The following is a 27,263-nucleotide window of genomic DNA, read 5'->3' as shown; positions in this document are numbered from 1 at the left end:
GGGGCATATGACGATAAGCTCCTCCCGGGGCGAAACCGGCGTTGACCTCGAAAATGGCCACGGAAAGTGCCTGTAGAACGAGAGGATTTGGGCTTGTCCTCCGGTAACTTGAACACTTTGTTCTCCCCCAGTGAGCGAATAAGTTGCTCCAACTCGCCCCCAAAGTTTACCTCGAAATGGAAAGGAACCTAGCTGCGCCTTGGAAGAGGCATCTGCCGCCCAGTGACGCAGCCATAGTAGCCGTCGTGCTGAGACTGCCGAAGCCATGGAACGGGCCGAGGTGCGTAAGAGGTCATACAAGGCATCTGCAGTATAAGCCACCACCGACTCCATGCGATTTGCTTGTTCAGCTTCCCCCGGAGGCAAATCTTGAGCCATTAATAGCTGTTGTGACCAGCGGAGGGTAGCCCTCTGCCCCATGCAGCTGCAAGCTGCAGCCCGAACTCCCAAAGCTAAAACCTCAAAAATCCGCTTAAGTAACACTTCCAATTTCCGATCCTGAAGATCCTTAAGAGCCGTGCCCCGTCACTGGGATGGTGGTATGCTTAGCAATGGCCGTGACCGCCGAATCCACCTTAGGTACCTTAAGGAGCTCCAAGGAATCAAGAGGGAGCGGGTAAAGTTTATCCATAGCATGGCTGACTCTCAAAGTAGCCTCCGGAGCATCCCATTCCCGGGATACAATCTGAGAAAGTTTATGATGAAAGGGAAATGTATGGGACGGCACGCGGAGCCCGGACAACTCTAAGTCCCCTGGCAAAGAATCGGAGTCTGCCTGTGGAACCGGAATCCTCAGCTCCTGAAGGACATGCGTGATTAAAGGATCCAGTTCCTCCTTCCGGAACAACCGGAGTACTTGCGGATCATTCCCCTCTACTGAAGCCGGACCACCCACGTCAATTCCTGTATCCGGAGTGTGCGAGTCCTGGGATAAAGGATCCGCAGCTGCGCTGGGGGAAGGCCTAGGAGCTGGGACTGGACCAGAACTCCCCAATTCCAGGCCATCCTGACCTGGAGAAGGTTTACCACGCTTATCGGGGACAGGGACCCCCTGCTCCCATTCAGCTTCGGCTTCCATGTAAGCCTTATGTAGCAAGAGCACAAACTGTGAGGAAAAGGGATGTGGTCTCTTCAAATGATCTTCCTTTGTGCCCAATGGAGGTAAATCAATCTTCCCTTGCAAATCGCGGGGGTCGGTGGGGGCTAAGGTCCGGAGGAGACAGAGGAGGGAAATCCCCTTCTTCCCCTATTGAATCGGCATCGCTATCGGACTGCTCTAAAATAGCCACCGCCTGCTCAGAAGAGGGCAAGATGGCCGCCGCCCCCGACATCAGGATTGAGCCGTGCCGCTGCCTGCCCGATGCTTTCTGCCGCGGCAGCAGAGTTTTTCCGGTCAGGGCCGCTCTCCGCGAAGGCCCCTTGTCCCCGGGGACGCATCGGGAGCAGAGGCCTTTGCGTGAGAGCCGTAGCCCCGCCTCCCCATACGCGGCACAGACAGTCCCCCTAGGCATCCTCTAGCGGCGCGAAAACGGCGCAAAACGGGACCGGGTGGCAGGCCACCCCTACCGGAGACCCAAGTGAGTAAAGCAGGCACAGGGAAAATACAAAATAAAGTAAAATACCTCGTTTGTTTTTTTGTTTTTGTTTTTTGGTTTGTTTTTTTAAATCGCTGCCCTTGGCAGCTGGCTGTCGTTTCTTTCTTTCTTTATTTTTTTGAAAACTTTATTTGAAAGCTTTAGAGCCTGCAGAGGGTTAAATAATAATACCCCTCTGCCCCATCTTCTGCGAGGAATTGAGCGTCTCTGGAGGCGGAGGAGGAGAGTGACCAGCCCACCGATGAATCCTCCCCCCTCCTCTCACTGGGCAGGGGAGCAATTACACTCTGGGAAAAGGCTCTAGGGCAATGCCCTGCCTGGCCTGCTAAGGCTCTTGTTTGATTTTTTTTTTTTTTTTATTAAATTGATCTAGTCATAGGATTCCCCACAAAATTTAAATCAAACCTGACCGAGGAACCCTTCCCAATTTAGAGGAGATCAGGACCACAAGTTATGCTCTCTCATCTGCTGGAGTCAGAGATATACTGAGGGATCGCAGGTGGTGTACCAGGGTATATAGGAGGTGCCTTTTCAGTTTCTCTCTGACTCCATCTGCTGGAAGGGAGGCATAACCCAGTAGTCTGGACTGATCCTGGTACGTACAGGGAACACCCATTTTATGTGACTGTTTTCCTTATCCATGGAAAATAAAAGCACATTAATAGAAGATGCCAATAGGTCCCAAAGTCTACCAACACTTAAATTCTGGACCAAAATTCAGGGTGGGGTGGGGGGTTTGAGGGGGAAGAAGAGAGAAATAAATACCTACCTGCACTAGAGAACATGTTGTCAAATTCAATTATGAGATCATCCTCCCGGTCGAAACGCTCAAAACGCACCAGTGGTGATGCATTCATGTCTGGATAATCCTCATCCAATTCCATCTCTGAGCCATCATCATCATCATCCTCATCCCCTTCTCCTTCCTCATCATCCTGGGGAATAAGGGCATAGCACATGACTAGGACAAGGGGAGGGGACAATTCACTTCCCTCAATATACCACAGCTTGCCTAGAGACCTGGGAAGCCAGGTAACACCAACAGCTAAATATACTTTCACAACAGTTCCACACCTGATCATCTTCATCCTCCTCTTCTTCCTCTTCCTCCTCATCCTGGCTATCATCCTCATCCTCATTGCTGCCACTACTGTCCTCCTCCTGTGTGTGCTCCTCCTCGTCCTCTGGGTCCAGAATGTTCATAGAGTCTGACAGGAGGAATGTACCCAAAGAGATGAGAAAGAACAGGAGATAAATATTTTATAACCAAGATCTGTTACACTCTTCAATACAAGGGATGCACAATACTAACAACTCCATCCTCACCTCCCCATTCCCAGTACCTTCAAATCTGTTGACTACTAAGGTATTTTGGAAGCCGTGGGGGGCTCAAGCAACTAGTGTACCAGTAAATAACCTTTTCCTCATCACCCTGCTAAATCGGTCCAGATTTATAAGTTCATACCTTCCTGCCTATGGATGGATAGAGAGAACACAATTTTTCCAGTGACATCATCACAGGTATAGCATAGCTACTCACCACTATTTTCCAGGTGCCTGCATTGATGCAGAGGGACTGGACACCCAGGGTCTTTGTACCTTTCTTACTATAACAGGACTGGCTCCCAATCTGCAGTCTTTGGTCATCTCTCTAGGTAGAGTGTGATCTGTGTGTTCGTGGGGCAACAAGACTGTTCCCCTAGTATCCTAGTTCCCAAGGGTTTTTTCTGGTTGAGCTGACCCTGGTGCTCTCAGGTGTCCCTTGGCCCTAATTGAGCCCAGGATCCTTAAGAATTTCAGCATCCCTTAAAGTAACCCCCATCTCCTCCACCCTCTTCGACATCTCTACATGAGGCCTAATCTGGGGGAAATTGCTGGCAGCTGAGTTTATTTTAAAGGCGGCAATTTGTTTGGTAGCAAGCAGCTAATTAACATGAATATATAATTTTGGCATCTCCCTCAGAGAGGTCACCGCCATATCAATGCAGCTTCTCAAGCAGCTCTGGGATGGCTTTTTTACATTATCTTCCAAATTCAAAAAGAAGTAAAAAATGTTCTATATACGGATAAATGAAAGTGGACTTTCTGCTGTGACATTTATTTGAGAAGAAGAGTAAAAGAATTTGGAACTCCATATAAAATCTACAAAAGAAGAAATATGACCCTTATGACTGTGGTTTCAGAAATAGTGTAAGAAAAGTGCACATCTTTAATAATTTAAGAAATTTATTTACTTACAATGGGGGGGGTCGGGGCATCTCCCGACAATGATAAAAGCAGCTAAGTTCTCTGTAGTTCACGAATGTGTATTAAATAGGTGATATGCGAACAGGAGATTAGAGATATGAAGCAGTGTGTGAATCTTTAAGGGGTGGGGGGTGAGTATGAATGTGGTGTGATCCGGATGAATGAATGTTTGGGGATTTTTTTAGGTATTTTTGTAAAATGAGGGTAGTATATAGGTTTATGGATCAAAGAAATTTGTAATATTGAAGAAAATAATATAAATAAAGAAATAATATACATAAAATGGTGGTAAAGTGCAATTTATAGTGAGCAAACATTAGAACCTTGTCTATTCAGTCATTATATTGCTATAGTTCTACCCACACCTTCAGCCCAGTCTCCGGAGTTTCTCACTTGCAAATACCAAAGCCTATACTATCCTGTGAAAGCGTGATGCCTTTGCTGGGCCCGAGACATTCTTAAATAGGATCTTCCCCATTCTGCACTGCTCTACCTGCTGTTCCTTAATGCCCAGTTCCACCAGAGCCTGCATAGCAAATGTTGCTTACCTGTAACAGGTGTTCTCACAGGACAGCAGGATGTTAGTCCTCACATATGGGTGACATCACAGGATTGAGCCCAATCACAGAACACTTTTGTCAAAGTTTCCAGAACTTTGACTGGGCCCTACTGGGCATGCCCAGCATGGCACTAACCCTGCAGCCAGCAAGGGCCCCTCTTCAGTCTTATTTGAAAGCTATAGGCAATGCCGAAAAATAAAACGTTACGAACCCAACACCGCGGGGCGGCGGGCGGGTTTCGTGAGGACTAACATCCTGCTGTCCTGTGAGAACACCTGTTACAGGTAAGCAACATTTGCTTTCTCACAGGACAAGCAGGATGGTAGTCCTCACATATGGGTGAGTACCGAGCTGAGGATGTCTGAATAGTACCAAATGTACCCAACGGCGTGCAACAGGCACAACAACTGGGGTGGAATTTGGTAGAGGGCATCCTGAACCCCACCGGGCAGGCGAAAGGGTGTTGGTACGTCACGTTGGAAACAGGTTACGCAGGACCGACTGGCCGAAGATGGAATCTTGTCTTCCGGCTTTGTCCAAGCAATAGTGGGCTGCGAAAGTGTGGAGAGAACTCCAGGTGGCAGCCCTGCAAATGTCAGTAAGTGGCACCGATCGTAGGAGTGCTACTGAAGTCGCCATGGCCCTCTCACAGAGTGTGCTTTAACACGGTCTTGGAAAGGAATGCCTGCTTGCTGGTAGCAAAAAGATATGCAGTCCACCAACCAGGAGGAGAGAGTCTGCTTACCCACAGGGTGCCCTAATTTGTTGGGATAGAAAGACGAATAACTGAGTGCTCTTCCTGTGGGCAACTGTACGGTCTAGGTAGAACGACAGAGCTCGTTTACAGTCAATGGTATGCAGAGCCTGTTCCCCTGGACTGGAGTGGGGCCTGGGAAAGAAGATAGTAGTATGATGCATTGATTAATGTGAAACTCCGAAACTACCTTAGGTAAGAACTTAGGGTGAGTGTGGAGTACCGCCCGGTCCTGCAGGAGTTTAGTGTAAGGCGGATAGGTAACTAGGGCCTGTAACTCACTAACCCTGCGAGCAGAAGTGATAGCCAAAAGGAAAATCACTTTCCATGTGAGATATTTTAGGTCACAGGAGTGAAGAGTTTTGAATGGTGGTTTTATGAGCCGACCGAGAACCAGATTAAGGTCCCAAGAAGGGGGACGTAAAGGCGGCTTGATATGGAGCAAGCCTTTCAGAAAACGTGCTCCGAGGGGTTGTACTGATATAGGAACATCCCCGACACCTTTATGGAAGGCGGCTACCGCACTGACATGCATTCTGATGGAAGAGGTTTTTAGACCTGTCTCCGATAAATGCCAGAGATAGTCAAAAAACTTTGGGATTGGACAGGAAAAGGGATCAAGGGATTGCGAAGAGCACCATGATGTATACCTTTTCCATTTATAGGAATAAGATTTTCTTGTGGAAGGCTTCTGTGAAGCAATCGGGACACGAGAAACTGAATCTGAAAGGTTAAGTGGTTGAAGGATTAACTTTTCAACATCCTTGCCGTCAGGGATAAGGCCTGAAGATTGGGGTGGCGTAGACATCCGTCGTTCTGAGTGATCAGAAGCGGGTCCGTTCCCAAGGGAATGTGCCTGTGGATGGAAAGATCCTAGAGTATGGGAAACCACACTTGGTGTGGCCAGTGAGGTGCTATCAGGATCATGGTTCCCTTGTCCTGACGGAGCTTCACGAGAGTCTTCGAGAGAAGAGGAAGTGGAGGGAATGCATAAAGCAGACCGGTTGCCCACGAGAGAGAGAATGCATCTCTGGGCTGAGAGTGATTGCTACGAATGAGGAAGCAGTAATTGTCCACTTTGTGGTTCTGAGGGGACGCAAAGAGGACTGTCTGGGGATAACCCCATTGTTGGAAGATGAAAGTCGCTACCGAGGGGTTGAGAGACCACTCGTGTGGCTGGAAGACGCGACTCAGTTTGTCTGCCAAGACATTGTGCACTCCCAGCAAGTAGGTGGCCCTGAGGTACATTGAGTGGGATAGCGCTTCCGCCCAAATCTGCGCAGCTTCCTGACACAGAAGGAAGGAGCCTGTGCCTCCCTGCTTGTTGATGTACCACATAGCCACCTGGTTGTTCGTCTGAATCAAGATGACGTGATTTGATAGGCAATCCTGAAAAGCTCTGAGAGCATATCACATTGCTGGAAGCTCCAGGAAATTTATCTGGTGTTTGGCTTCCTCTGGAGACCAAGATCCTTGTGTCTGCAGATCGTTCACATGGGCTCCCCACCCGAGTTTGGAAGCGTCGGTGGTGAGAATGTGTTGAGGATCTGGTACTTGAAAGGGCAGTCCCTGGAGGAGATTGTTCTGATCTTTCCACCAGGCGAGAGACAGAGTGAGTTGGTGATGTGGACAAGGTCGACAGAAGCTGAACAGCTTGAATCCATTGTGACCTCAGAGTCCAATGCATGAGCCTCATGGCCAGGCGGGCCATTGGTGTGACATGGACTGAGGACGCCATGTGTCCGAGAAGGACGAGGAACTGCCGAGCTGTTGCTGTATACTGAGACTGCAACTGGTGAGCGAGAGACACGAGAGTTAGCCTCGTTGTTGACGTAGAAAGGCTTTTGCCTGCAAGGTGTCCAAGTCTGCCCCAATGAACGACAAGGTTTGACGAGAAATCCTAGAGAAATTAGAGTGTGTAGGGTCAAATCGAGGGACAACCGAGCGGCTTGCCTGGTTGGGGCCCTGATTAACCAGTCATCCAGATAGGGGTAGACGTGAACACCTTCTGTCCTGAGGAAAGCTGTGACAACTACGAGACATTTGGTAAAGACTCGTGGTGGCGATGCTAGGCCGAATGGAAGCACTTGGTATTCATAGTGCTTTGGGCCTACTAAAAACCTGAGGTACTTGCAATGAGCTGGAGATATCGCAATGTGGGTGTATGCGTCCTGGAGGTCCAGAGAGCAGAGCCAGTCTCCTCTCTTTGCAGAAGAGGTAGAAGTGAGCCCAAGGTTACCATCTTGAACTTTTCCTGCTGGAGGTACTTGTTGAGGGCACGTAGGTCCAGAATTGGACGAAGTCCCCCAGATTTTTTGGGGATCAAGAAGTACCGGGAATAGAAACCTAGGCCTTGCTGCGAAAGTGGGACGGGTTCTATTGCTCTTAACTGGAGAAGAAGGGAAACATCCTGCTCCAGAAGGAGAGAGTGGTCGGATACTCTCCAGGCTTGCAGAGGTGGTGAGTTCGGTGGAAGAGCAAGAAAGTTTAGGTGGTAACCATGAGCAATGATTGCTAGCACCCATTGGTTGGTTGTGATTGATTGTGCCACTTTCACAACATGTGGCAATCGACCTCCCACTGGAATGCTTGGCAGAGGAATCAGACTGCTGCTCTCCAACTGAAAGTCAAAAACCTGAAGCAGGCCCCGGCTGGGGAGCTGCTTGCGGCTTTTGCTTTCGGGCCTGGCGAGGCTGAGGTTTTTGATAAGGCCTCGTAGTTCGGGACCTTGGTGGTGGAGGATAGTACTTCCTTGGAAGGAAGAATGACTTCTTAGAGTCCTTCCTGAAGGGCTGTCTTAAGGGGAAGTTGGAAGGTATGGATGAGAGCTGTTTAAGGGTTTCATGATGGACCTTTAATTCAACCTTACCAATCATGCGAAAGCTCATACGATGAAGCCTATTATGGTGGTCATCATAACTAGAACACGTTGATATATTTGTGCAACGTCAACAATTGGGAATATAAATTGATTAGTACTGGTTTATTTAGTATAGTAGGTCCTTTAATTCAGCCACTATTTGCTGGATCTGTTCACTGAACAGATTGTCTTGTACTTCTGGGCGAAGTTCAGAAGATTTGAGCCAGGCCCAGCATCTTGCCGAAATGGCAGCTGCAGACACTCTAGTAGAGGTGTTGAAGATATCGTAAGCTGTTCTTATCTCATGCTTTCCTGCCTCAAACCCCTTGTTGATAAGGATTTGAAGCTGTTCTTGGAATTGGTCAGGCAGGGTTTCAGAGAAGTCCTGTATCTGCTTGAAAATGACCCTGTTGTATTGGGTCATGTACAGCTGGTAAGAAGCAATTCTGGAGATGAGCATGGCACCTTGGAACACTCGTCGACCAATATTGTCTAGGAACTTGTGTTCCTTAACAGGAGGGGTAGAGGAGTGACGCTTTGTCTTTTTGCTTTCTTTTGAGCCGATTCTACCACAACTGAGTGGTGGTCGAGCTGAGATTTTTGAAAGCCAGAGGCTGACTGCACTAAATAGGTAGTGTCAGCCTTTCTGTGTACTGGAGCAATGGATCCAGGGTTTTCCCAGTTCTTTTTTAGGAGGTCAAGAAGAACTTGATAAATGGGAATAGAAGTGATCGCTTTAGGGGCATCCAGGAACTGGAGGAGCTCCATCATCTGGTGCCTATCATCCTGCTCCGTTTGAAGCTGAAAAGGGACCAAGTCAGACATTTCCTTCAGAAAATTAATGAAAGAAAGGTCCTCTGGAGGAGAACGCTTTCTACTTTCAGTAGGAGAGGGAGGTGAAGGTAAGTCATCGGTGTATGAAGAAGTATCATCACCCCAGGTGTCATAAGGATCAGAAGGCTGACCTATAGGACAAGAAGGGGGTTGGATACCCGAAGACCCCCGGCTGAGGCTCCGAGAAAATCGAAGGAATCACCGGGGGCACCGTGGACGCCCTGGAGGGCATCGGTGCCGGCATCAATGGCGCCGATGTGCATATCGCCTCCGATGAATGAATCGGTGGTGAAGGACGACATGGCATCGATGGCTGAGGCAATATCCCTGAAGGAGGAATGTGGAACGGTGTTTCTCCTCCCGATGAAGCTGTCAACGGGGAGCGCACCGGAGCCATCGGAGACCCGGGAATCACCAGTGGAAGGGCGGTCATGAGCGCCTCCATCCGGGATAGCAGTGGTGCCAGCGCTGCTGGAATCGGGTCGGTGACCGGTTCCACTCTCGGTGCCGATGTCGGTGCTGGAGGAACTTGGAACCGTTGCATCGCCTTGTCGATGGCCTCCTGGACCAGCCGGTCCAGTTCTTCCCGGAGACCTGGAGCAAGCAGCCCCGGCTCCGTGACTGAAGAGAGAGGCGGAGGCACAGTCGGAGAGACCACCTTTACAGGCGGAATCGTGACTTCCAAACCCCGATCGGGTGAGGGTGGCCTCGATGTCCCAGTCGCAGGAATGGTCGGTGCCGTTCCTGGATGGGGCTTCTTCGATGGTGGCTCGGACGGTGGCGAGGTCGATGATTTTGCTCCCTCGACGGTCTGAGACTTACGATGGCGATGTTTCTCCCTACGATCCCCTCGATCTTGAGGGGGAGTAAAGGGAGTAGATGGCCGTGAAGATGTCGATGGCGGGCGGTCACCGAACTGTGGTTGATGCTGGTGAGACTTCAACGGTGTCGGTTCCAATGACGTCGATGCGTTGGACGGCGTCTGGGTGTGAGCACGGAAGAGTCGTCCCCATCTTCTCCATTCTGGCTTTGCAACCTTTTGGTGTCATGAGGGCACATTTGGTGCAAGTCAGGACATCATGCTCACGGCCTAAACACATTACACAGACTCCATGAGGGTCTGTGATAGACATGGTGCGAGTACAGTCCAGGCACCGACGAAACCCTACACCATGGCCATAGGAAAAAAATCGAGCTGCGGTACGGTCGCCAGTAGGCCACGAGGGCCAACCAGACGGTAATAGACGAAAAGACGGTCAAATACTTACCGAAGTACCGCAGCCTGAGAAAAGTTGAGGGACCCCTGTGGGGCAATTTAAATGTAATTAACTCCGTGAGAAAAATTCCTGTCAGGAATCTCTTCAGAGCTCCTAAACCGCGTGGCTACTGCTGCGCAGAAAAAAGAAGACTGAAGGGGGACCCCTGCTGGCGGCAGGGATAGTGCCATGCTGGGCATGCCCAGTAGGGGCCAGTCAAAGTTCTGGAAACTTTGATAAAAGTGTTCCGTGATTGAGCTCCATCCTGTGATGTCACCCATATGTGAGGACTACCATCCCTGCTTGTCCTGTGAGAAAATCACTGGCAACTCCTCTCTCAAAACAATTTCACTACATAGGGGTCATCTTCTGCTGCTACTACGATCTCCCTCTCCTCTAGAGGGCCTCCCTCAGGCTAGCTGACCAGTTCCTCTCTGGCAGCAAAATCCCTCAGGGACCCTTCCGCCAAAGAAGCTGATGCTATGCTGCTGTTCCCAACTGGATTTCTTGAGTCTAGAAAGGACTGAAGGAGAATTCCCTGAGGAGCCCTTTGATGCTCTAGACTTCTTTGCACCAGCACCCTCCTTTATTTAAAAAAAAAAAAAGCCAGCTGCATTAACATTCAAACTCTACAGAGAAAACCTCAGAGGCTGATGCTTCCCACATCCTCCTCCCAGAGATCTGAAACTGCTTCATCCTATGGCATAAACAGGTCTCCCACAGGGGAGATCACTGGGGGCTCTGCAGATACCTTTCTTGCCTTCTCCAGCACCATCCGTGGCAGATTACAAAATGACTGCCTCCTCCACTCAACCTGGGTCCCTTTCCAACATTCTAGGAACCAGTCTTTCCCTTGCCAAAGAGTCTGCTTACCTTTTCCCCACTGGAGAATCCCAAAACAGCCCTCTCTACCTCTGGTGTAGGCTGACAAGCCCTAAGGGAGCATAATTCTGCACCATCCTTCCAGGACAGGTATTTTTTCTGCATTTGAGCTGGAGGCCATATTGCAACACCATATGAACAAAATGTACAAACTGCTCCAGAGCTTGCCCTGTCCCCCATTGCGCCATTCCTAAAGGCCCTGCCACCAGCTCCTGCACTACTGGGAAAAAAGGCCCCAGCAATTTGCTCCCAAGCACACACTTATTTCTCTCAAAACTTTAGCTCGCCAGCAAAAAGAGAAGCAGAAAAAAAGTGTACTTCGCTGAAAGGAGACCTGCTGGAAGTCCAATAGTAAGGGAACAAGGGGAGATAGGCAGGAAAAGAAGGAACCAGCGCCACTGGTTTTCTGTCCCCACTCAGCAATGGGGATCAAACATAAAAGAGGTCATTCAGTTCACCGGCAGAGGGGGGGGGGGGGGGTGAATCCAAACCTCTTCCAACAAATTTTCAGATTGGAGGGTTTGGCACCTCTACCATCTGCTGCAGACATAAAAATAATGAGAAAGTACAGTTGCTTACCTGTAACAGATGTTCTCACAGGACAGCAGGATGTTAGTCCTCACATATGGGTGACATCATCAGGATGGAGCCCAATCACAGAACACACATTTGTCAAAGTTTCTAGAACTTTGGACTGGCACCACTGAGCATGCCCAGGATGGTACCAACCCTGCCAGTCTCGTGTGTAGTAAAAAGTATGTGCGAAAAATAAAATAAATCGCAAGCGTACCCAACTCCGCAGGGTGGTGGGTGAGTTTCATGAGGACTAACATCATGCTGTCCTGTGAGAAAACCCGTTACAGGTAAGCAACTTTTCTTTCTCACAGGACAAACAGGATGTTAGCCTTCACATATGGGTGAATAGCGAGCTGAGGATGCCCGAGCAATGTACCAAAAGCACCCAAAGACGTGCAACAGGCACAACAGGGGTGATTTTGGATAAGAGGGCAGCATGAAATTGCCAGAGGGCTGTTGGAAGGAAGTTGGGTATTAAGCTGAGAACAAATTGCATAGAACAGACTGGCCAAAGATAGAGCCTTGGGTGCCAGCCTTGTCCAGGCAATAATGAGCTGCAAAGGTATGGAGAGAACTCCATGTAGCAGCCCTGCAGATGTCAGCAAGAGGAACAGACTGAAGATGTGCTACCGACGTTGCCATTGCTCTAATGGAGTGCACTTTAACGCGTCCCTGGAGAGGAAGGCCTGCTTGCTGGTAGCAGAAGGAAATACAGTCTGCCAGCCAGGAGGACAGGGTCTGCTTTCCCACCGGGATTCCCAGTTTAATTTTATCAAAGGAGACAAATAGCTGGGTGGACTTCCTATGGCCTGCAGTGCGTTCCAAATAAAAGGCTAGCGCACGCTTGCAGTCCAAGGAATGCAGAGCCCGCTCACCTGGATGTGAGTGGGGTATTGGAAAGAAAGTAGGCAAAACTATGGATTGATTTAAATGGAACTCAGACTACTTCCGGTAGAAATTTAGGATGAGTGTGAAGGATCACCCGATCATGAAGGAATTTCGTGTAAGGTGGGTAAGTAACTAACACCTGCAGCTCACTGATCCTGCGAGCAGACGTCAACGCAAGAAGGAAGAGCACCTTCCAAGTGAGATGCCGCAACTCGCAAGAGTGCAGAGGCTCAAACGGAGGTTTCATGAGTTGTGCTAATACTACATTTAAGGTCCCAAGCAGGAGCGGGGGACAGAGGGGGCTTGAGGTGTAGCAAGCTCTTCATAAAGCACACTACTAAGGGTTGTGTTGAGATAGAAACATTACTTATACCCTTATGGAAGGCGGCCACCACACTGAAATGCACTCTAATGGAGGAAGTTTGGAGACACGACTCAGAGGTGCCACAGGTAGCCCAGAAACTTCGTTGTGGGGCAGGTAAAGTGATCTAACTCCTTTGATGTGCATCACAACGAAAACAGTTTCCATTTAGAATGATAAGATCTTCTAGTGGAAGGATTTCGAGAAGCTACTAAGACCTGGGATACAGAGTCTGAGAGGCCACAAAACTAGCCTTTCAACATCCAAGCTATCAGTGCCAGAGCCTGGAGGTTTGGATGTCGGAGGCACCCAGTGTTCTGAGAGATCAGTGACAGATCTGCGCCCAGGCGAATTTGTGGGCAGACGGAGAGGTCACGAAGGATGGGAAACCACACCTGCTGCGGCCAGTATGGGGCTATGAGAATCATGAGACCCTTGTCTCGACATAGCTTCATAAGAGTCTTGCTTATGAGTGGAAGCGGGGGATAGGCATACAGGAGACCTGTTGTCCAAGAGAACAAACGCATCCCTCGGTGGAGTCCTGGGACTGCGACGAAGGGAGCAGAAGTTGTCCACTTTGTGATTGTGGATCGATGCAAAGAGATCCTTCGTTGGATACCCCCACTTCTGGAATGTGCATTCCGCCACCGCAGGGTTCAGGGACCACTCATGGGGTTGAAATTGGCGAATGAGTTTGTCAACTAGTACATTGTCCATGCCCGCCAGGTAAGTTGCTCTCAGTAGCATGGAATGACCTAGAGCTAGAGCCCAGATTTGTGCTACCTCCTGACACAGCAGGTAGGAGCAGGTTCCACCCTGCTTGTTGATATACCACATCGCTACTTGATTGTCCATTTGGATTAGGATTGCCTTGTTGGATAAGCAATCTTTGAAAGCTAGAAGGGCATATCTGATCGCCCTGAGCTCCAGAAAATTTATCTGATGTTGTGCTTCTGCTGCAGACCAGGTTCTCTGAGTCTGTAGGTTGTGGACATGTGCTCCCCAACCCAGGGTGGAAGCATCTGTAGTCAGAATACTCTGAGGTTCTGGAGCTTGGAAGGGTAACCCCATGAGCAGGTTGGATTCCTGGACCCACCACGTTAGCAAGAGACAAAGCTGCCTGGTGATTTGGATAATGTTGGACATTGGCTGGTGAGCCTGAGACCACTGGAATTTTAAGGTCCACTGCGTTACTCGCATGGCGAGTCGAGCCATCGGTGTAACATGGACCAAGGACGCCGTGTGGCCCAGCAAGACGAGAATACGACGAGCAGTCATGGTTCGGTGAGACCATATAGTGTGCGCAAGCACTGCAAGTGTACGAGCCCGGTCCTTGGGAAGAAAAGCCTTTGCTTGGTTAGTGTCGAGATCCGCTCCAATGAAGGAGAGGGATTGGGACGGAGTCAGACTGGAGTTTTGATAATTCACTACAAATCCCAAGGACAATAGTAGTCGCAAGGTTAGCTGCAGGGGTTGAAGCACCGCCTCCGCCGACTAAGCCCTCAGTAACCAGTCGTCTAGATAAGGATAGACCAGAGTGCCCAGTTGCCTTAAGTATGCGGCTACTACTGCCAGGCATTTCGTGAAGACACGAGGGGCCGATGCTAGGTCGAACGGAAGAACTCTGTACTGGAAGTGCTGGTTTCCGACGAGGAATCAGAGGTGTTTCCTGTGAGACGGGGTAATTGCTATGTGATGTACATGTCTCTTAGATCTAGAGACCAAAGCCAATCCCCCTGTTGAATCAGAGGGAGTAGAGAGCCCAAGGTTACCATCCTGAACTTTTCCTTTCGTAAATACTTGTTCAAAGCCCGAAGATCTAATATCGGACAAATGCCTCCGGACTTTTTTGGTATCAAGAAGTACCGGGTGTAGAAGCCTTTTCCGTTTTGCGGAGAAGGAACTTGTCCTTTCCTCCTCTAGAAGTGGAGTGTGGTTGGCAAAACTCCACATCGGATGAGGCAGGGAGTCCGACGGAATGGACAGAACGTTGAGATGGTAACCTTGAGCTACTACCGATAGGACCCACTGGTCTGTGGTGACTGTGTGCCAGATGTTGATGAAGTGGCAGAGACGGCCGCCCACTGGTAATTGCGGCAGAGGTGGACAGTCAAAACCTAGAGGACAGACCAGGCTGTGGAGGAGGCTGCGTCTTCTGAGGCCTAGGCTGGCGAGTTTGAGGCTTCTGATATGGTCTAGATGGGCGAGACAGAGTCTGAGGTGGGTAGTATCTGCGTGCCTTAAAGCTGGTTCACTTAGCCTCCTTACAAAATGGGCGTTTAGAAGAAGTGGAGAAGTCCATGTGCCCAGCTGAGAGTTGCCGTAGCATCTCGTTATGGTCTTTAAGTTGAGCAACAGTCTCCTGAATTTTCTCACCGAAGAGGCTATCTCCCATACAGGGGAAGTCAGCTAACTTCTCTTGAACCTCTGAACGCAGATCCGAAGACTTGAGCCAGGCCCATCTCTGAGCACTTATTCCAGCTGCTGACACCCTGGTGGCTGTGTCGAAGATGTCATAAGCTGAGCGCACCTCATGTTTACCAGCATCCAGACCTTTCTTTAGAATGGCATTGAACTGGTCAGGAAGAGTATCAGAAAGATCCTGGAGCTGTTTGAACAGGTTGCTGTTGTATTGCGAGATGTAAAGCTGGTAAGCTGCAATACAGGAGATTAACATGGCTCCATGGAAGACCCTACGCCCAAAAGCATCGAGGAATTTCTGCTTTTTTCCTGGAGGTGTGAACGAGTGAGGTCTTGGCCTTCTGGCTTTTTTCTGGGTGGACTCGACCACCACTGAATGGTGAGAAAATTGAGCCTTCTGGAATCCAGGTGCTTCTTGGACCAGATATGTAGCATTAGTCTTACGGTTTACCGCAGGGACTGTCCCTGGATGTTCCCAATTGCATTGAAGGAGGTTAAGGAGGACCTCATGGACAGGTATGGAACATTACCTCTTTCAGTGCATCAACAAACTGAAGGACTTCTAACATTTTATGTCTGGAGTCTTCTTCAGTCTGCAGTGTAAATGGAACTGACTTAGACATCTCTTTGATGAAACTTATAAGAGGTCCTCTGGCGAAGACTTTCTTCTCTCATCAGGAGAAGGCTCTGATGGAGTATCTCCTGTGTTTTGGGAATCGGAAGAGTCATCAGACCAAGGATGATAGTGCTGATCCCCAGCACCCAATAGTTCTCCAGAGGGCAAAAATGGACCTCCCCCAGCCGGAGGAGGTTGGGGCACCAAAGGGCCCAGTGGCTGTATGGGTGGCACCGGTGTCTGCATCGGTAGAGGTCGGGCATCGGGGCATCGGTGGCAAAAGCGGTGCGGAAGGAATCTATGGCCTTGGTGGCCTCCTCTGTGGTAACACTCCAGAAGGGTCCAGCACCGGGTCTGGCATCGGCGATTCACCCTCATCTGAAGAGAGGGGAATGGGCATCGAAGGACTGAGGCAACGGTGTTTTCCTCAGTGCCGAAGGCAAAGCACCAATGAGGGCATCCATCCTGTCCAGCAATGGTGCAAGCATTGGTGGCATCGGTTCTGGCATCTGAATCAGAGCTGGTATCAGTGCTGATGGAATCGGGTATCCGTGGAGAACTTGCACCACTGCCTTCTGAACCATCCAGTTCAGTTCCTCACGGAATGCTGGCATTAAGGCCAGGTCCGGAGTGGGAGGCTGGATGGGCACCGCCGGAACAACCACCGGTATAGGTGGAGCATTGGTCAGTGCCTGTCCCAAAGGCGAGGGAAGCCTTGGTGAACCTGGAACAAAGGAGGTTTGGGGCTCCTCGGCACGGGCCTTCTTCCTCAGTGGCACCTTGGAAGTGGAAGCCACCGGTGCGCTCGGATCAGATGGTAAGGGTTTGCGATGCCGATGGTGATGCTTTTCCTTAAGGTCTCCCTTACCGATGTCCGGCACCGAAGAAGCGGAAACCAAAGTCCTCGATGCGGGTCGAGAGTCATCGGTATCCGACCGATGACGGGACTTGGATGGTGCCAGTGTCGATAACTTCGAAGCTTTTGATGAGGAAACCTGTTTGGAATGGAACAATAAAGCCATCTTTTCCAAACGAGCCTGACACCCTTTAGGAGTCATTTGGGCACAGTTGGTACACGAATCTACATCATGGATAGGGCCCAAGCACAACACACAAACCTGGTGAGGGTCGGTGATAGAAATTGTCCTTGGACAGTCCGGGCACCTACGTAAACCCGCCACCATTGTTGTAGTCGAAAATTTAGGCCACGGGGCTGTCGGTGACCTCAGAGCCTAAAAGCTGGAACAGACGGTAACCAACCGAAAGGTAGTAAAAACTTATAAAACGGGCACAGGTATTAACAGTATACAAGGAGACCCCAGCTGGGGTGAAATTTTTGAACTTTTTCCTGAAGAATGTTTTCCTGTCAGGAAACCGTGGAAGAGCTCCTATCTCCGCGTGGCAAAAAAAAAAAAGAGAGACTGAAGGGGGACCCCTGCTGGATGCAGGGTTGGTACCATGCTGGGCAAGCTCAGTGGTGCCAAAGTTCTAGAAACTTTGACTAAAGCAGCGGTTCTCAACCTGTGGGTCGCGACCCCGGCGGGGGTCGAACGACCAAAACACAGGGGTCGCCTAAAGCAGGGTCCCCAACCACCAGTACCGGGCCGTTGGGGTTTTTTGCCGGTCCGCGTCGCCGTGGCTGCTGCGGGGAGGCGGGACGAAGCTGGAGACCTGCCTCCTCCAACCCCAAAAGGGAAGAGACATGGCCCAAAAAGCTAGCGCGTCGCGGTGAAGTATGTTGCTGGAGCCGTGCAGGCAGGAAGGAGGTGTATCAGCCACTGCAGATGCTCCTCCTACTTCCTTCCTGCCTGCCCTGCCCCGGAAGACAAATGTTGCCGGAGCCGCACGGGCAGGAAGGAGGAGGCGCTTCAGCCGCGTGCAGAGGAGGAGCAGCGGGGCCGGGAAGACTAGGGCCGCTGCAGAGCCCATCCTGTGGCAACCCGTAAAGAAGAGGCCCAGAGGTGAGAGAGAGGTGTGTGCGAGTATGAGATGAGTTGAGAGATTGTGTGTGAGAGTGAGTTGAGAGACTGTGTGTGTTTGCAGAGACAGCATGTGAGAGCCTCTGTGTGTGTGAAAGAGATAGCATGTAAGAGTGAGAGCCTGTGCTTGAGCAAGGCAGCATGTGGGGGTGTGAAAGAGCCTGAGTGTGAGACTCAGACAGCCTGTGCCAGTGAGAGACTGTGTGTATGAATGATTGCATGAGAGAGAGAGCATGTGACAGTGAGAGCCTGTGTGTGTATGTGTGTGTGTGAGAGAGAAATGCATGTGAGAATGAGAACCTGACTGTGTGTTTGAGGGAAGAAGACAGGTGGAGAGAGAAGAAATAGAAAAAAAGGCAATATAAAAGGAAATGGCAAAAAAATAAGAAAGGGAAGCAGATGTAAAAAAAAAAAAATTACTTTTTACTGATTGGCACATGTAATCTTTGGGAATGTGCAAGAGTAGCACTATCTCTATGCGGATCTCACAATGTACGAGATCAACTTGGAGGAAGTGGAAACCCATGGGGCCTGCACAGAGGAGGCAGCAGAATGGGCTTCAGTGCCAATAGCAGCAATCAGCGCCTCCCCAATAGCCACGTGGCAGCAGTGGCAGTAATTAGATTAATTGTTTGACTCAGCTGGAGGTGACAAAGTATGAAGTGGGATGTGAAATCAGCTTGATCTGGTGGAGAATTAGGATTGCTGTTACACATGAACTGTATCTGGCAAACATTAAAGGGAGCCAGGATAATAAATTGAAGCCTGCAGCTGAGGACTGATTCATTATGACTCATGTAGAAATTGGTGCATTTTCCAGATTAGTCTGCATAACACAATTCTCAACATTCAGCATTATTTCTTCTGCATAGAGTTTTATCTGAGAGGCTCTGAGGTTGAGGGAGCCAGTAAGAGTGAGAGCATGAGTGTGTATGAGAAAATCCAGGGGAGTAAGAGTGTGTGTGAGTGGGGGGGGGGGAGAGTGTCTTACACTCTGAGAGTGTATCAGTGTCTGTGAGAGTAAGAGGTTATGGTGGGTATAAGAGCATGAATGTGTATGTATGTGATAGTGTATGTGTGAGAGAGAATGGACATGTGAGAGTATGTGTGAGAGAGAGAGGATAATCTCCTAATCCTCGACAATATCAGGGTGACTGGAAATCAAGAGCTCCCATGTATGGACAGCAGGGGCTTTTTAAAATCCTTATTAGTTTTAATTATTGTGTGTTATTTAATATATGTGCTGTTTTGAAATATTTTATTGGTGTTTGGGAAATTATAAAAATGTATATGATTTTAATTAATAGAAATTCTATTTATCAGTAATTTTAAAATATTCTTTTATTAGTATGGTTTTACTATTATAACTGATGCTTTATGTTTCTTAATTTTATTGTTTTATGAGGAATGGTGGTTCTGTTTATAAATGTCATAATAAATAAGTATGCACTAAAATCTAACCCCATCCATAACCCCGCCCCCATATGACCAAAGCCCCACCCCCACCCCGCCTTGCCGGGCCATGGAAAAATTTATTATTTTTTGGTTTGGGGTCACCGCAACATGAGGAACTGTATTGCGGGGTCACCGCATTAGAAAGGTTGAGAACCACTGGACTAAAGTGTTCCGTGATTGGGTTCCCTCCTGATGATGTCACCCATATATGAGGACTACCATCCTGCTTGTTCTGTGAGAAACTGCAGATAGCACAGTTCCTTATGTAGGCACATTCCTGCAAAGTTTTTGTTCTGTTTCCATCTGCTGGTAGGGGAGAAAAACCCATGTGTGTGGAATGATCTGGTAGGAAGATGAGGAAAGTTGTATTCTCTGTCTCCATCTGCTGGCAGAGAGGTATAAACCCATTCATCTGGATTGATTTAGCAGGTTTCAAGGAAAGCAAATGTTGCTTACCTGATGTAACAGGTGTTCTCACAGGACAGCAGGATGTTAGTCCTCACAAATGGGTGACATCGAGGATGGAGCCCAACCACGGAAAACTTCTGTCAAAGTTTCTGGAACTTTGACTGGCCCCTACTGGGCATGTCCAGCACGGCACCAACCCTGCAGTCAGCAGGGGTCCCCCTTCAGTCTTGTTTCAAAGCTACAGGCAGTGCCGAAAACGAACCCAACACCGCGGGGCGGTGGGCGGGTTTCGTGAGGACTAACATCCTGCTGTCCTGTGAGAACACCTGTTACAGGTAAGCAACACTTGCTTTCTCACAGGACAAGCAGGATGGTAGACCTCACATATGGGTGAGTACTGAGCTGAGGATGTCCGAACATGCACCAAATGTACCCAACGGCGTGCAACAGGCACAACAACTGGGGTGGAATTTGGTAGAGGGCATCCTGAACCCCACCGGGCAGGCGGAAGGGTGTTGGTACGTCACATTGGAAACAGGTTACGCAGGACCGACTGGCCGAAGATGGAATCTTGTCTTCCAGCTTTGTCCAAGCAATAGTGGGCTGCGAAGGTATGGAGAGAGCTCCAGGTGGCAGCCCTGCAAATGTCAGGAAGCGGCACCGATCTTAGGTGTGCTACTGAAGTCACCATGGCCCTCACAGTGTGTGCTTTAACACGGTCTTGAAAAGGAATGCCTGCTTACTGGTAGCAAAAAGATATGCAGTCCGCCAACCAGGAGGAGAGAGTCTGCTTACCCACAGGTTGCCCTAATTTGTTGGGATGGAAAGAGACGAATAACTGAGTGCTCTTCCTATGGGCAAGTGTACGGTCTAGATAGAAAGCTAGACCCCGTTTACAGTCAAGAGTATGCAGAGCCTGTTCCCCTGGATTGGAATGGGGCCAAGGAAAAAAGATAGATAGTATGATGGATTGATTAATGTGAAACTCCGAAACTACCTTGGCTAAAAACATAGGGTGAGTGCGGAGTACCACCCGGTCCTGCAGGAGTTTAGTGTAAAGCGGATAGGTAACTAGGGCCTGTAACTCACTAACCCTGCGAGCTGAAGTGATAGCTAAAAGGAAAATCACTTTCCATGTGAGATATTTTAGGTCACAGGAGAGAAGAGGCTCGAATGGAGTTTTCATGAGTCGACCAAGAACCAGATTAAGGTCCCAAGAAGGGCCGGAGGACGTAAAGGTGGCTTTAAATGGAGCAAGCCTTTCAGAAAACGTGTTACAAGGGGTTGTACTGAAATAGGGACACCCCCGATACCTTTATGGAAGGCGGCTACCGCACTGACATGCATTCGAATGGAAGAGGTCTTTAGACCGGATTCTGACAAATGCCAAAGATAGTCCAAGAATTTAGGAACTGGACAGGAAAGGGGATCAAGGGACTGCGAAGTGCACCATGATGTGTACCTTTTCCATTTGTAGGAGTAATATTTTCTTGTGGAAGGCTTTCATGAAGAGATGAGGACACGAGATACTGAATCTGAAAGGTTAAGTGGTTGAAGGATTAACCTTTCAACATCCATGCCATCAGGGCCAAGGCCTGAAGACTGGGATGGCGTAGGCATCCGTCGTTTTGAGTGATCAGATGCGGGTCCATTCCCAAGGGAATGTGCCTGTGGATGGAGAGATCCTGGAGTATGTGAAACCACACTTGGCGTAGCCAGTGAGGTGCTACCAGGATCATGGTTCCTTTGTCCTGACGTAGCTTCTCGAGAGTCTTCGAAAGAAGAGGAAGTAGAGGGAATGCATAGAGCAGACCAGTTGCCACGAGAGGGAGAATGCGTCTCTGGGCTGAGAGCGCTCACTCCAAATGAGGGAGCAGTAATTGTCCACTTTGTGGTTCTGAGGGGACGCAAAGAGGTCTGTCTGGGGGTATCCCCATTGGCGAAAGATTGAGGTCGCTACCGAGGGGTTGAGAGACCACTCATGTGGCTGGAAGACGCGGCTCAGCCGGTCTGCCAAGACACTTTCTACCCCCGGCAAGTAGGTGGCCCTGAGGTACATCGAACGGGAGAGGGCTTCTGCCCAAATCTGCGCAGTTTCCTGACAGAGAAGGAAGGAGCCTGTGCCTCCCTGCTTGTTGATGTACCACATGGCCACCTGACTGTCCGTTTGAATCAAGATTATGTGATTTGATAAGCAATCTTGAAAAGCTCGGAGAGCGTATCAGATTGCCCGAAGCTCCAGGAAATTTATCTGGTGTTTGGCTTCCTCTAGAGACCAGAATCCTTGAGTTTGTGAATTGTTTATGTGGGCTCCCCAGCCGACATTGGAAGCGTCGATGGTGAGGATTATTTGAGGATCTGGTGGATGAAAAGGCAAGCCTTGGAGGAGGTTGGATTGATTTGTCCACCAGGCAAGAGACAGACGGAGAGCACTGGTGATGCGAACAATGGTCGACAGAGGCTGAACAGCTTGAATCCATTGTGACCTCAGAGTCCAATGCATGAGTCTCATGGCCAGGCGGGCCATTGGTGTAAAATGGACGGAGGACGCCATGTGTCCTAGCAAGATGAGGAATTGGCGAGCTGTTGCTGTATGTTGAGACTGCAACTGGTGAGCGAGGGCCACGAGTGTTAGCGCTCGTTGTCGAGGTAGAAAGGCTTTTGCCTGTAAAGTGTCCAAGTCTGCCCCAATGAACGACAAGGTTTGAGATGGGATTAAATAGGATTTCCCGTAATTGACAAGAAATCCTAGAGAAATTAGAGTGTGTAGGGTCAAATCGAGGGACGACCGAGCGGCTTGCTGGGTTGGAGCCCTGATTAACCAGTCGTCCAGACAGGGGTAGACGTGCACATGTTCTTTCCTGAGGAAAGCTGCTACAACTACGAGGCATTTGGTGAAGACTCGTGGTGCAGACGCTAGGCCGAAGGGAAGCACTTGATATTGATAGTGCTTTGGGCCTACTAAAACCTGAGGTACTTGCGATGAGTTGGAGTGATCGCAAATTGTGTGTATGGCTCTGCTCTCTGGAGGTCCAGAGAGCAGAGCCAGTCTCCTCTTTGTAGAAGAGGTAGAAGCGAGCCCAAGGTTACCATCTTGAACTTTTCCCGCTGGAGGTACGTGTTGAGAGCATGTAGGTCCAGAATTGGTTGAATCCCCCCGGATTTTTTGGGGATCAAAAAGTACCGGGAATAGAACCCTAGGCCTTGCTGCGAGAGTGGGACGGGTTCTATTGCTCTTAACTGGAGAAGAAGGGAAACCTCCTGCTCCAGAAGGACAGAGTGGTCTGATACTCTCCACGCCTGCAGAGGTGGTGAGTCCGGTGGAAGAGCAAGAAAGTTTAGGTGGTAACCCTGAGCAATGATTGCTAGCACCCATTGGTCGGTTGTGATTGATTGCCACATGTTGTGAAAGTGGCACAATCGACCTCCTACTGGTATGCTTGGCAGAGGAATCAGACTGCTGCTCTCCAAGTGAAAGTCAAAAACCTGAAGCTGGCCCCGGCTGGGGAGCTGCTTGTGGCTTTTGCTTTCAGGCCTGGCGAGACTGAGGCTTTTGATAAAGTCTCATAGTTCGGGGCCTTGCTGGTGGAGGATAGTACTTCCTTGGACGCAAGAATGACTTCTTAGAGTCCTTCCTGAAGGGCTGTCTTAAGGGGAAGTTGGAAGGTATCGATGAGAGCTGTTTAAGGGTTTCATGATGGTCCTTTAATTCAGCCACTATTTGCTGGATCTGCTCACCGAACAGATTGTCTCCTACACATGGTAGGTCAGAAAGTCTGTCTTGTACTTCTGGGCGAAGGTCAGAAGATTTGAGCCAGGCCCATCGTCTTGCCGAAATGGCAGCTGCAGACACTCTAGTAGAGGTGGCTAAGATATCGTAAGCTGTTCTTATCTCATGCTTTCCTGCCTCAAACCCTTTGTTGACAAGGATCTGAAGCTGGTCTTGGAATTGTTCAGGCAGGGTTTCAGAGAAGTCCTGTATCTGTTTGAAGATGACCCTATTGTATTAGGTCATATACAGCTGGTAAGAAGCAATTCTGGAGATGAGCATGGCCCCTTAGAACACTCGTCGACCAATATTGTCTAGGCACTTGTGTTCCTTAACAGGAGGGGTAGATGAGTGAGGCTTCGACCTTTTTGCTTTCTTTTGAGCCGATTCTACCACAACTGAGTGGTAGTCGAGCTGAGATTTTTGAAAGCCGGGGGCTGACTGCACTAAATAAGTAGTGTCAGCTTTTCTATGGACTGGGGCAATGGATCCAGGGTTTTCCCAGTTCTTTTTGAGAAGGTCAAGAAGAACTTGATGAATGGGAATAGAAGTGATCACTTTAGGGGTATCCAGGAACTGGAGCAACTCCATCATCGGGTGCCTATCATCCTGCTCCGTCTGAAGCTGAAAAGAGACCAACTCAGACATTTCTTTCACAAAATTAATGAAAGAAAGGTCCTCTGGAGGAGAACGCTTTCTACTTTCAGTAGGAGAGGGAGATGAAGGTAAGTCATCTGTGTCTGAAGAAGTATCATCACCCCAGGTGTCATAAGGATCAGCAGACTGACCTGTAGGATGAGAAGGGGGTTGGATACCCGAAGGCCCCGGCTGAGGCTCCGAGAAAATCGAAGGAATTGCCGGGAACACCCTGGACGGCCGATACCGGCACCGATGCCTGGAGGGCATCGGTGCCGGTATCGAAGGCATCAATGGCACCGATGTATGTATCGCCCCCGATGAATGAATCAGTGGCAAGGGATGAATTGGCATCGATGGCTGAGGCAAAACTCCCGAAAGAGGGATGCGGAACGGTGTTTCTCCTCCCAATGAAGCTGTCAATGGGGAGCACACCGGAGCCATCGGAGACCTGGGAACCACCGGTAGAAGGACGGTTATGAGCGCCTCCATCCGGGATAGCAGCGGTGCCAGCGCTGCTGGAATCGGGTCGATGACCGGTTCCACAATCGGTGCCGGTGCCGAAGGGACCTGGAGTCATTGCATCGCCTTGTCGATGGCCTCCTGGACCAGCCAGTCCAGTTCTTCTTGGAGACCTGGAGCAAGCAGCTCCGGCTCCGGAACAGAAGAAGGAGGCAGAGGCATAGCCGGAAGGACCACCTTTACAGGCGGAATCGCGGCTCCCAAACCCCGATCTGGTGAGGGTGGCCTCGATGACCCGGTCGCAGGAATGGTCGGTGCCTTTCCTGGACAGGGCTTCTTCGACTGTGGCGAGGTCGATGATTTTGCTCCCTCGACGGTCCGAGTCTTACAATGCCGATGGTGATGTTTCTCCCTACGATCCCCTCGATCCTGAGGGGGAGTAACGGGCGCCCATGGCCATGAAGACGTCGATGGCGGACGGTCACCGGATGGTGGTCGATGCTGGTGCGACGTCGATGGTGCCGGTTCCAATGATGTCAATGCGATGGACGGTTTCAGGGTGTGAGCACGGAAGAGGAGTCCCATCTTCTCCATCCTTGCCTTGCGACCTTTGGGTGTCATGAGGGCACATTTGGTGCAAGTCAGGACATCATGCTCATGGCCTAAACACATTACACAGACGCCATGAGGGTCTGTGATAGACATGGTGCGCGTTCAGTCCGGGCACCGGCGGCACCCCGACGCCATGGCCATAGAAAAAATCGAGCCGCGGGATGGACGACGGCCAGTAGGCCGCAAGGGCCAAACTAGACGGTAATCGAAGGAAAACTGTCAAAAAACGTACCGAGTACCACAGCTAGAGAGAAGTTAGAGGAGGGATCCCTGTGGGGCAATTTAACGTTAGTTAATTCCGTGAGGAAAATTCCTGTCAGGAATCTCCACAGAGATCTTAAACTGCGAGGCTACTGCAGCGCAGAAAAAAGAAGACTGAAGGGGGATCCCTGCTGGCTGCAGGGTTAGTGCCATGCTGGGCATGCCCAGTAGGGGCCAGTCAAAGTTCTGGAAACTTTGATAGAAATTTTCCGCGATTGGGTTTCTTCCTAATGATGTCATCCATATGTGAGGACTACCATCCTGCTTGTCCTGTGAGAACCTCTTAGCTTCATTGGGTCAATATATTTACATGTATAAGGCTCTGAATCAGACCCTAATCGCAAATACATAGTGTTTCAGAACCAAGGAGACGGGTTTCTGGACTGATCTGTGGCATTCCAAGAACGAAAATTAGCAGGTAAGAACCAATTATCCTTTCCTGTTCATACCCCAGATCAGTCCAGGCAAGTGGGATGTACACAAGTCCCTCAACACTGGGTGGGAACCCGAAAAACCCACTCGCAGTATATGTTCACCAAATGTGGCATCCTCTTGCACCCAAACATCCAATCGGTAGTGCCTGGCGAAGCTGTGAAGACCGTGTTGCGGCCCTACAAATCTCCTGAGGTGACACCAACTGACACTCCACCCAGGAGGCTGCTTGCGCCTTCTAGAATGTGCTTACAAACCTTCTGGGACTACTCTACCCTTACAAATATAGGCTAAAAAGGAAACCAGGTTCTTACCTAAGGTTTGCTCCTGTAGTACCACAGATCAGTCCAGACTTCTGGGTTTTGCCTTCCCTCCAGCAGATGGAGACAAAGTTTTACTGACACTGCCACTTAAGCAGAGGTGCCACCTGCAGTCCCTCAGTATTAATCTGTACCCAAGCCAGGATTGTAAGCAACTAAACCAACAAGAGTCCCCAAACAAGCAGAGGGAAAAAGGAAAACCTTAAAAACGAAAGTGCGCCCACACAAAAAACCCATGTAGGACTAACAGAACCTCTGCCATTCTTCAGAGAGCATACGTAAAACAAGGACAAATCGAGCAGACTCTCTCAACTACCCAAAGCCACCAGAGGGCAGGACTCTGGATTGATCTGTGGTTCTAGGAACGGAAATTAGCAGGTAAGAACCAATTTTCTTTTCCCTGTACGTACCCAGATCAGTCCAGACTCCTGGGATGTACCAAAGAGAAAGTCCCGTTTGAAGCACACTTTCACCAAAGCTGAGTTCCGGAGCCTGGACATCCAAACGATAATGTCTGGTGAAAGTGTGCAACGACTTCCAAGTAGCTGCTCTGTAGATCTCCTATGGAGAAACCAGCTGACACTTGGCCCAGGAGGCCGACTGAGCACGAGTAGAATGTGCCCGAAGACCCTCTGGGACTGGACGACACTGACAGATATACTCTGAACTAATAGCTTCCTTCAACCACCGAGCAATAGTGGCTTTTGACGCCTTATGCCCCTTTTTGGCACTGCTCCACAGAACAAAAAGATGGTCAAACGTGTGTAAACTGTTGGTGGCTTCCAAGTACAGCATTAATGCACACTTCACATCTAAACATCTTATGTACCTGAAACACGCCTCCAAGGGATCCAAAGTTGAAAAGGATGGGAGCTCCACTGATTGATTTAAGTGAAAAGACGACACCACCTTAGGCAAAAAGGATGGGACTGTCCACAAGGACACCCCATCTAAGATTCTCAAAAATGGCTCCCTGCAAGATAAGGCCTAAAGCTCAGAAATGCTATGAGCCGAACAAATAGCCACCAGGAAAACCACTTTCAGGATGAGATCCTTCATAGTCGCATGTCTCAGAGGTT

General features: G+C 49.6%; 1 protein-coding gene across 9 annotated transcripts in view; it reads right to left on the bottom strand.

The window, feature by feature from the left end:
* Positions 1-27,263, bottom strand: part of HUWE1 (HECT, UBA and WWE domain containing E3 ubiquitin protein ligase 1) — a 907,188-nt gene that overhangs the window by 300,216 nt on the left and 579,709 nt on the right. For all 9 annotated transcript variants that reach the window (XM_029607938.1, XM_029607967.1, XM_029607972.1 and 6 more), the window contains 2 exons: positions 2,670-2,803; positions 2,365-2,530 (listed from right to left, as the gene is read on the bottom strand). In XM_029607938.1, coding sequence (XP_029463798.1) covers positions 2,365-2,530; positions 2,670-2,803 — 300 coding nt within the window. The remainder of the gene's footprint in view (positions 1-2,364; positions 2,531-2,669; positions 2,804-27,263) is intronic.

The sequence above is a fragment of the Rhinatrema bivittatum genome, chromosome 1 (genome assembly GCF_901001135.1).
Source record: "Rhinatrema bivittatum chromosome 1, aRhiBiv1.1, whole genome shotgun sequence".
Lineage (NCBI taxonomy): Eukaryota > Metazoa > Chordata > Amphibia > Gymnophiona > Rhinatrematidae > Rhinatrema > Rhinatrema bivittatum.
Note: the sequence above shows the minus strand (reverse complement) of the source record. Positions and strands in the feature narration are given on the sequence as shown.